Source organism: Littorina saxatilis, linkage group LG8, assembly GCF_037325665.1.
Source record: "Littorina saxatilis isolate snail1 linkage group LG8, US_GU_Lsax_2.0, whole genome shotgun sequence".
NCBI lineage: Eukaryota > Metazoa > Mollusca > Gastropoda > Littorinimorpha > Littorinidae > Littorina > Littorina saxatilis.
Window position 1 is genome coordinate 21,569,928 of NC_090252.1, and position 10,871 is coordinate 21,580,798.

The following is a 10,871-nucleotide window of genomic DNA, read 5'->3' on the forward strand; positions in this document are numbered from 1 at the left end:
GTGAAAGACAAATTGTGCATGTAAACAGAAACATTATGTTGTCCCTCTCACCTGCGTTGAACTATACTATAACAAATGTTAGTTACAGGTACTGGTACAGTTCACAACTTAATGCACTATGGAGCTTTTTTTAACATTTAGTCAATTTTGACTAAATGTTTTAATCGCGACCAGGTTGGTTGGTGGTGTATGTGTGCGTGTTGAACGATTCCGAGAAAACTACTGAACCGATCTTCATAAACAAAAAAACTTGATATGGGAGATTCTGGGTATGATATCCTTTTCTTTTCATTTTTTGATAAGTATCTGTGATGACGTACATCATATCGGGATTTGAGTGAAAGTTGAGGCTGCACTGTCACTCCCTCATTTTTCAACCAAATTAATTGACATTTTTGGTCAAGCATTCTTCGACGACGTCCGGACTATGGGATTGTATTTCAGCTTGGAAGCTTAACAAATAATTAATTAGATTGTTCATTAAAGTTGTCATGAAATTAGAATTTTCAGAAACAGATTAAACAATGATTGCATTGTATACTTCATCTTCTCCTGAATTCAAAAATATATAGATTTGTCATGTTTACTCTACATCATACATGTATTCAGAATGACAGAAAAAAGGTTACAGCCCCAGTATGTCTCAAACGGTTTACAAAACGACAAATAATTCTATGAAAAAAGTAGTTCTAACCTTATGGAACACACTTGCAATAGCATTTGATAGCATTGAATTAAACAGTTCGCTTGAGTTGCTATTCAGCTCGCGTAAACCACACACCAGATTTCGTGGTTTATCTAACCCCTCAGCCATCACGAACCCGTGTGATCCACTTTCCTTTTTTTCACAATTTAGTCGTCAGTTTGTAATTTCAATGCCACCGACTGTATCTGCAATAGCACGTTATTGTGTACCTCTGATTCTAAAACGCCACAAATGGCTGCGAGTCACACGAACTTGTTGGCGACGGCTGGCTTCAAAGAAAGCGAGCGCTATGCAGACAAATCGTCTGCTTTGAGACAAGACTATCGTGACCCTGCTTCCGGGCTATCTTTTTTAAAACTTTCAAAGCTTCAAATTGTAATGATCTTGTCTTAATGAAAAAAGAAATCTTTTATGATTTAAGTATGTTTGGGTTACAAGCTGTCAATTTATTATTTAGATTTTAAAAGTTAGTTCTAGCGCCAAATCGTAGATGTGTAGATTTGTAGATTTGTAGCCTGATTGTAGTCCACGAAAATAAATTCTTTGAAAATGTCTCACTCTCGACGGAAAGCCGCCAGGATGTTCACGTTCGGTGAGCGTTCAAATGGAAGTATGTCTGTACTGTGTGTAAAAGCCTGACAGTATCTGTGATGGTTTACGGGAGGCTTACTGTGCCTTTAAGTAATTACTACGGTCACATGCTTCGTGAAGACGAGCGTGACCCTCCTCGGTCTTCGGGTATGGCTAGCCGAGACTATATGAAGGTAGTCTCGGTGATATCCGGTTTCTGGTATTAATCATTCAAGTTTGATAACGACTGATAATGTTTTCATATCGCTTCACGCGACTTGTTTTTTTGTTTTTTTGCTTTCGCGGAAATCTGCGTCTCTTAAACAGATACATATGTTGCTTTGCAAGACCGATGTAGGTGTGTTTCCTATTTCAGCTCACATGGAAAGCTCCATGCTTAACCCAATTTACATAAAGATCAATCAATGTAAAAAGAAGGTTATCATAGATAATGTTGTGATGTACGGCCAACATAACCAGCACACTATATGCTTTGATCAAACACTACATGCATTATATTTGATTTAATTTATTGTTTGTCATGACGGGTGTTTGTATGTATTCACCTGCATAAGTAACACACATCCTTTATTATTCATGATGGGTGTTTGTATGTACTTACCCACATAACCATCACACATCGCTTCGAGGTGACAGAGCCAGGGGAAGGCTGAAGGGGCATCTTTGTGGGCACAACACCTGTAGCCCTTGTTTTTGTCACAGCACGGCCTGCTGGTGCCAGGAAATCCTTGGCAGTAATCAGTTCCACTGCGTGCACACTGCCGGGTCTGTACGCAATGGGTCAACATTATTGTTAAGAATCTCACCTTTACAAGTTCAATATATCAGTTTAGAAAATTCTGAAATTCTAAGAGAGAGAGAGAGAGAGAGAGAGAGAGAGAGAGAGAGAGAGAGAGAGAGAGAGAGAGAAGGCGAAGGCGAAGGCGAAGGCGAATTTTTATTGCATCAAGCACAATGTGTATGTACAAGGGGGAGAAATAGTTAGCATGTGAACAAAGTGGACTTGACCGTCCGGAAGCAAGGCAACTTAAAATCAACACCTAGCACAAGAAGTAAAAACAGAGAAGAAAAAAAAAAATACAGTAAGATGAAGACAAGGATTTTGGGTTGTACGATCATACCGGTCTATTTCACAATTGATTTTCTCTTTGTCTAAACGCGTAGAACACATAATTTGACAATGCAATCAGTCGTAATTTGTTGTCAGTCTGTAAAATACACAACGATGAGTTGGAGAACTGGTCAAGGTCAAAACAAGCACCAATGTACTTTTGACGGATTGCATTGTAAGCTGGGCATTTAAACAGGAAGTGGTTTTCATTTTCTTCAGTTGATTTACAAAATGTACAATTTCTGGATTCAGCGCACTCGGGATTATAGCGCAGTTTATTTACCTTCAATGGTGTAATGCCCAGTCTGAACTTTGTGTACATTTTGCGTATGTACTGGTTTTCAATGACACCCAGATACTTTTCTTTTTCAAGTTCTCCTTTAAACATCCTGTATACATCAAATCTCACACTTGTATCAAGTTTACAGTGCCAGTTTTGCTCAAAGCAGTCTTGCAGACGTTGCTGTAATGTTCTAATAAACGCACATTCCCTACCTACAGACCCGTTCAACCACACATCTCCAAATCCATTCATGCAAAGGAGGCATTTAACTTGTGAGACCCAATTCTGTTTTCCCCTTTCAACTGCGTTTTTTAACATGATGTATGACATCTTTGCATATCTCGAATCCGGCATACAGTTAAGTCTCAACCAGTACTTTACGCTTCGGATATTTGCTAGGATTGACAAAGTGCATCTTCCAAGTTCCCCATACACCATCTGGTTTGGACTGTTTGACGAGATCCCGAGTAATCTTTTACAGGCATACATGTGAACCTTTTCAATCTGTGAACAGTCAAAACATCCCCATAGTTCTGAGCCATAGAGCAAGATGGGAGCAATTTGCGCATCAAATAATTTGAAAAATATGTCCATGTCGTGGCATCCTATATTCCATAAGACTTTAAAAATCTCAATGACACCTTGTTTGGCTCTGGTGATTGCGTCATTGAAAGAGAGATTCAAACGGGCTTGGGTTGTGAATGTCAGACCGAGATACTTGTAAGAGCTAGCACTTGATACTTGCGCGTTTCCGTAGAACCATTTCTCACTTTTGGCTAAATGACCACCGTTTCGAAAAACAACGACATTGGTTTTATTCATGTTTAGCCTTAACCCAAGACGCTTTGAAACGTTATGTAAGATGTTCAGTTGGTTTTGCAAACCCACTATGGACGATGATAGCAGTGCAATGTCGTCAGCGAACATCAAAAGAAACAGTTCGATCTCGCCGGGAAGCATTTGAATTCCGTGTCTGCCCTTACATATTATTTCCGAGGCAAGTTCGTTTATAAGAAACGAAAAAAGCGTTGGGCTCGCTAGACAGCCTTGCTTCAGGCCTTGTAGGCATTCAAAATAATCAGTATTGCCAGAGTTACATCGGACGCAAGAGAGAACAGATGAGTACATTGACCTAAGCATGTTAAACATTCTTCCTTTTACACCAATCTTTAATAAAACATTCCACAAAACATCCCTTTTAACGGTGTCAAACGCCTTTTGAAAGTCCACAAAAGCAACATATAACTTCTTTTTTAGTTGAAGCTGCTTGGTAACTGCTGCATAAAGAGTGAACATGTGGTCAATTGTGGAGTAATTTTTTCTAAAACCCGCCTGTGACTCAGAGAGAATGTTGTTTTCCTCAGCCCACGCTGTCAAACGGGCATTCATAATACTGGTATACAACTTGCTCACACAACTTAACAAAGAGACGCCTCTATAATTGTCAGGGTTCTCATCATCACCTTTCTTAAATATTGGTTGAATGATAGCCTTTGCCCAATCTGAAGGGTAGTCACCAGTCCTAAAAAGGTCGTTAAACAACGTCAAAAGATAGGGGACGATTGTGTCACCTGTGGTTTTTAAGAGATCATTTAAAACGCCATCTGGTCCCGCTGCTTTCCCTTTTTTTAAGCCACTTAAAGCAGTCCTCACTTCTTCTTCGGTAATATCACTGTTGAGAATGTCGCAGTCAAGTTCGTTTTCTTCTTCAGTGTCAGTATGGTCATGTTCTTGAACATGCCTTCTGTCATCATCCTCGTTAAGTACTTTCTTAAAATGATCATACCATGCCTGATTGTCAATAGTTCCTGCGGGTTTACGTTTCCTCCTGAATTTCTTTATCTCCTTCCAAAATGCATGAGAGTCAGAAATATTCAACAGCAGGCTATTCACTCTATTTTGTTTATGACTGTCTTTTTTCTGTTTGAGCACTTTGGAGTATGACTTTCTCTCCGTTAGGTATAACATCTTTAACCTGTCTTTCTCTTGTCCTGTCTTTTCCTTTTTGTACATCCGAAATGCCTTGCGTGTTTGTCTTTTTAATTTTCGGCATTCAGAATCGAACCACTTGTTTTCGGAGATTAAAGGTGAGTCATTTTTAAACACCCTTTCCATTGGTTTAGCAGCGTCTTTCAAAGCACACGTAAACAACTCCACTGACCCCTCTGCGTCCTCTTTGATCATAGCTGTAGCAGCGGCCAGTTTGTTTACAAAGCTTTCAGACTGGATCAAAGTTTTGACCTCTTGCTCTTTTTCTCTGTCCCATATGAGTCTTTTTGTAGGTGGCTGTGTTGCTTCACTGATGGGAGGACGGACATGGGCACAATCGACGCTAAACGTAAACCAGAGGGGCATATGCGATGACTCAACTCTCTCATCTACGGCTAGACGTTTAGAACGTGACGATAATTCATCAGAGACAACAAAGTAATCAATGACGCTATTTCCATGTACAGAAACATATGTAAAGTGTTCTGATAAATCAGGAGTGCAGTTACCGTTTAAAATATGCATACTAAAAGATGTACAAAGGGAAAGTAGCTCCCAACCAAATTGGTTAGCCACCTTGTCCTCTGATGACCTGGTGCAAGCGTAGGGATCACATCGCTTATCGGCGCTATCCATTTCATCGACAGGGCACACGTTAGATTGATACTGGCCTGTTCTTGCGTTTAAGTCTCCACAAAGAATGACCTGCAAATCTCCATGTTTTTCAAACATGTCAAGGAGACAACACTCTAACTCATCGATATGGCATTTAGTCTGTTTCGTGTTATAATATGGCGACGTGGTTGGAGGGACATAGGCTGCCATGAAAATAATGTCTCCCTCTGTATTAAGCAATGTTTTGGAAAGTTTTAAGCATAAGATATGATCATATTCAGTCTCAACATGATAGACTAACTTACTTATATCTTTCTTTACGAGAACAACGACGCCCCCTGACCTCCTACCATGACTCGTTAGCTTCCTAGCCGATTTCTGGAAGATTTGAAAATCACTAAAGTGCCGTGATAGGTCGAATGCTTTATCCAAAAATGTCTCTACAAGACAGACAATATCGAACTTCAGGATATAGCCCAGAAAATCAGGATCAGGTAGCTTAGAAGCCAAGCCATCGACGTTCCAAGTGAGAAATTCTAACGTGCCCTTACCACCTTCTACTGCCGATGTGACGTGCCCGTACCGTCAGTCACTGATTTTACTGCCACCAAGCATCGTGTCGATACGTCCTTGGCGTTGGCCTGTGGCGCCATGGCCTGCCCCCCGGGCAGTGCCAGCGGTGGAACCCGTCTGGAGCCTGCTGCGTGTCTTCACGCCCGGGTGATCGGCTGTGGCCGTGTACCCAGCACCGCCGGGTTGACTGCTTGCTCCGCCGTCCAGCTGAGCCCTCCGTCCGCCGCCCCGACCCCCAGAAATAGAGAGCGAGAGCGAGAGAGAGAGAAATAGAGAGAGAGCGAGAGACACACACCGGTACGACCGAACTAAGGTATCAATAAATTACTGTTGTGCAGCGGGTTGAAAGAATACCCTATACCTCGGAGATATACCTTCACTCGGTCTCAACGACGTCACGTGACATGTTATATGGTGGAAGAGAATGCTGTCGCTTATTTTCCACCCTCAGTTCGGTAAGACTGAAACGATGCTCAGTCACGGAAATAACTATCCAAACTTGCAAGCACAGCCGCGGTTGTCCTGTAAGTTCCCGATCCATGTTAAACCCTCATCCTCAAAAGGAAAATAAGCGACAGCATTCTCTTCCACCATATAACATGTCACGTGACGTCGTTGAGACCGAGTGAAGGTATATCTCCGAGGTATAGGGTATTCTTTCAACCCGCTGCACAACAGTAATTTAACGTTACCTTAGTTCGGTCGTACCGGTGTGCAATGGGTGGAGGAGAGAGAGGGTGGAGAGAGAGAGAGAGAGAGAGAGAGAGAGAGAGAGAGAGAGAGTGTGAGAGAGAGTGTGAGAGAAGGAGGCAGAGAGACACATACATAGACAAAGATACAGACACAAAGACAGTGAGAGATAAACAGACATTATGAGAGCGAGACTCACGTCCATTGTTATGTTTAGTTGGAATCCTGTATTTTCGAATTGAACGTCAGATTCAAAACGGACTACCAGAGGCCATGTCATCTGTGTTGCTGCAAAGTCAAAACAAAAGTTATGTTTGCAGAAAATGGTGGTGGCAATAATGGATTGGCAACTTAATTGTGAGTGCCACTTAGCACTATCTTTGTACAGGGTAATCTCTCCCGTCCACAATTCGGGAGAACTCGAACTCAAAAATGCAAATGCACATGAACTGAAAATATGTATCGCCATCAACAAGAATCAACTCAGAAAGAATGTGTGTCAATAGCACCTAGTTTTATTGAGTGTTTTTACCTCTACTCATGAGCGAAAAAGAGAACATTTAGCACATCCCGAATAGCCAAATTGGTAAAAGAGACCCAACGAATCAACAAATAACCAAGATTAGTATCTGCAACAACTTTAGAACAGCAAAACAAAAAGATTAAACGCTATCCATAATCACCAACAACGATCTACCTTTGTCCTTTGTTCTATCTTTTGATATCGGAAGTGACAAGGTCAATCTCGTGTTTTGTTTTTGTTACATTTAGTCACGTTTTGACTAAATGTTTTAACATAGAGGGGGAATCGAGACGAGGGTCGTGGTGTATGTGTGTGTGTGTCTGTCTCTGTGTGTGTGTGTGTGGAGCGATTCAGACTAAACTACTGGGCCGATCTTTATGAAATTTGACATGAGAGTTCCTGGGTATGATATCCCCGGACGTTTTTTTTCATTTGTTCGATACATACCTTTGATGACGTCATATCCGGCTTTTGTAAAAGTTGAGGCGGCACTGTCACACCCTCATTTTTCAATTAAATTGATTGAAATTTTGGCAAAGCAATCTTCGACAAAGGCCGGGGTTTGGTATTGCATTTCAGCTGGGTGGCTTAAAAACTAATGAGTGAGTTTGGTCATTAAAAATCGGAAACTTGTAATTAAAATTATTTTTTTATTAAACGATCTTATTCTTCGTCATTTGCTGATTCCAAAAACATATTGATATGTTATATTTGGATTAAAAACAAGCTCTGAAAATTAAAAATATAAAAATTATGATCAAAATTAAATTTCCGAAATCGATTCAAAAACTATTTGATCTTATTCCTTGTCGGTTCCTGATTCCAAAAACATATAGATATGATATGTTTGGATTAAAAACACGCTCAGAAAGTTAAAACGAAGAGAGGTACAGTAAACCGTGCTATGAAGCACAGCGCAATCGCTACCGCGCCAAACAGGCTCGTCACTTTCACTGCCTTTTTCACTAGCGGCGGACTACGTTCAGTTTCATTCTGTGAGTTGCACAGCTTGACTAAATGTAGTAATTTCGCCTTACGCGACTTGTTTGTTTTTCATTAAGTTTGATTTTGAGCAATATACTCACTAAATGAAGTTGGAGCAAGCGGCATTCTGCAGAATCTCTTTGTCTCATTAGCGGTTCCAATCTGCACGTAGTCATTTTTGCAGCCAATCTGGCCATCTTCCATGGACATATTCCTGGGGACATATGAAAACAAACTGAACTACGATATGCAACTTATGGCCCTTACCACTACTTTAGACTAATCTTGTTCGAGATCTTTACACAAACACAAAGATATTAAACAATGCAGAACCAAGGGGAGGCACTGGTGTTAAAATTGATTTTTTTTTGTTTGATGACTCTCGGGTAAAACAAATTTGTAGTATTATAGTACTCACTCCATCTCCTGAGAAAATGTTAATTTTTATAAATTTAGGCCATTGGTTGCCATGGTAGCAATCCAAGATGGCCGCCAAACCGCCTCTTTTTAAAACCCTAAGGCTTTTACAAAACACCCTGGAGTTTTGTTTTGATGCTTGTTATTTATACTTTAGCACAGTGCCCAGGTCTAATGTGAGGCTTTTTTGATATTTTGAGTCATTCAAAAGATATCGGTGATGAAAATGAGTGACGTTAAATTTCATGAAAAAACGCCCCAAAAAAGGGTTTATAACTTCTCACACACAAAAAAATTCAACGAAACGCTCACATTAGACCTCCGAAATACCACAGTCAAGATGTATGCAAAGTTTCAACAAGGCAAGTTTATTAAAAAAAAAAGCCTTAGGCTTTTTAAGTGACAAAAATCGAGTTTTGAGAAAATATACAAAACGTGAAGAAAATTGAGTTTTTGCCCAAAAACGTTTACAAAACATGTAACAAAACAACTCTGACTCTGAAATCAAGTCTTGCTTAGTTCTATGAGAAAAACGGAAACTAAATTCGACAAAATTTAAGAAAACAATAGTCGGTGATCTACAAGCACCAAGGAACCTGTTCCAAGGTCACAATGACCAACTATCATGAGTAATGTGCATGCTGCATAAAGTATGCCCATTCATAATTCCCAACTTGTTACATGTCAAGCTGTTTGTCTCCGACCTCTGTTGGACTTTATTTGAATAATCATTGAGTCATTTAGCAGTGTCTTTTACTTTTTATACTACAATATTTTGGTTGACTTCTGTGAATTGTCTTGCAATGCCATGGGCACTTTGGAAGCTCCTCTCCAGCTTCCACCTCTGAATCTGTAGAGACAACATAAATTCAAAATTAATATGTCTATTCACACACACTGAAATACTGCTATTCACTATTCCAAACGATTACCACCCTCCCCCACATACATTCGAAAAGGGTATTGTTATGTGATCAAATAATATGTGTGCGCATGCATATTTCAGTGCTGACAGTCAAGCAGTGAACAAATACATATGTATGTTGAATAATCATGTGAATGGTGCTAAGGCGGTTGAGGGCTAGTGAATGGTCTGGCTTACAGCTATTGCACATACATTGCACGCAGAAACCATGCAGAAACCATATAAAATTATGGTCTGCAAGAGAAGTATAACCACAAGCAATGTGCACTTACTGGGCCATGTGAATGCATGTTTGTTTGTGCTACAATAAAACTATGATCACAGGAGAAAGCTATATATGCTTGAGAAAATAAATGAGGAAAAAACAGATGTTCTTCCCAACACTGACAACCAAGCTTCACAGTAGCAATTTAATTACACATAACAAACTTTGCATCCTGTTCAGTGTCGTTGCATCAGGATGTTGTTACTTTGATTCTGTACTTCAGCATAATAATCACACACACAAACACAGAGCCGCACACATAACACTTTTTTGTTTTTATAAACTGGTACATTTTTTGTTTAAAGAAGAAAAAATACATACCTACTACCAGCTCATAAGCTGCTTGGGGTCTTTTCCTGCTGTGCTTGGGCTAGCATTCAACTGCACCAGACTTCCCGGGATATGCATGGTGCAGCACCATGGCTGAACAAAGTCATTTTCGTACTGGTTGTTCTTTTTTTGAGGAGTTCATTTGTTTCACTTTTTCCCGGAGAAAAGATATAGGGCCTGTCTTCTAGTTGCCATATATAGTGAAATCCGTATTGCCGTATGCATTCCGCTCCGCAACTCTAAAATAAGTCCTGGTTCAAAACACTCATGGCAACGTGCTTCACACGTACACCACCGATGGTTATTTCTTGCTACATTCCATCTGTTGCAAGGGAAGCGGCATAATTTTCTGCCAGTATTCATTTTGGAAGAAGAAGAATGCACAGACTTGATCTTCAGTCTCAGATTCGTTCGTAGCAATAGCAGATGACACTATCGACTTGCACTTTCGTTTTATTCTTCTGTCACGCAAGCCTCTGCAACTGAGTTAATTTTACCCGATAATCTTCTCCTTTGCATATCTAGCACTGAAACTGGGGCAAAACTTGTGACAAACTGAAGTTTTCGGAAAGATATCCAAGGAATATCGCAGTCTTTCGTATTTCACATTGCCTTTGTCAACTTCTGGCGGAAATCAGAAATACTGCATTATGGGAAGGCCGAATTTAACCGAACGAGACCGAGTATAAACGAAGTTTAATATCCGCGATTCGATTGGTCAGTAGCGAAAACTGTTCATACGGAATCTTCCTCGGTTCTCTTCGGCTCAATGGAATGTCTTCAGGTTGCTGTTACAAACGGCGCGAAATCCGTAAACGGGAATTCCCGTTGTGCGCGTCATGAACTGATCTTTGCAAAGAAAAGACAAC

General features: G+C 40.3%; 1 protein-coding gene across 1 annotated transcript in view; it reads right to left on the minus strand.

Annotated features, from left to right (window-relative positions):
• Nucleotides 1-8,137: 8,137 nt before the first annotated feature.
• Nucleotides 8,138-10,871, minus strand: part of LOC138974557 (uncharacterized) — a 15,746-nt gene continuing 13,012 nt past the window's right edge. The window contains exon 6 of the mRNA XM_070347274.1: nt 8,138-8,279. Within this exon, the coding sequence (XP_070203375.1) occupies nt 8,138-8,279 (142 nt within the window). The remainder of the gene's footprint in view (nt 8,280-10,871) is intronic.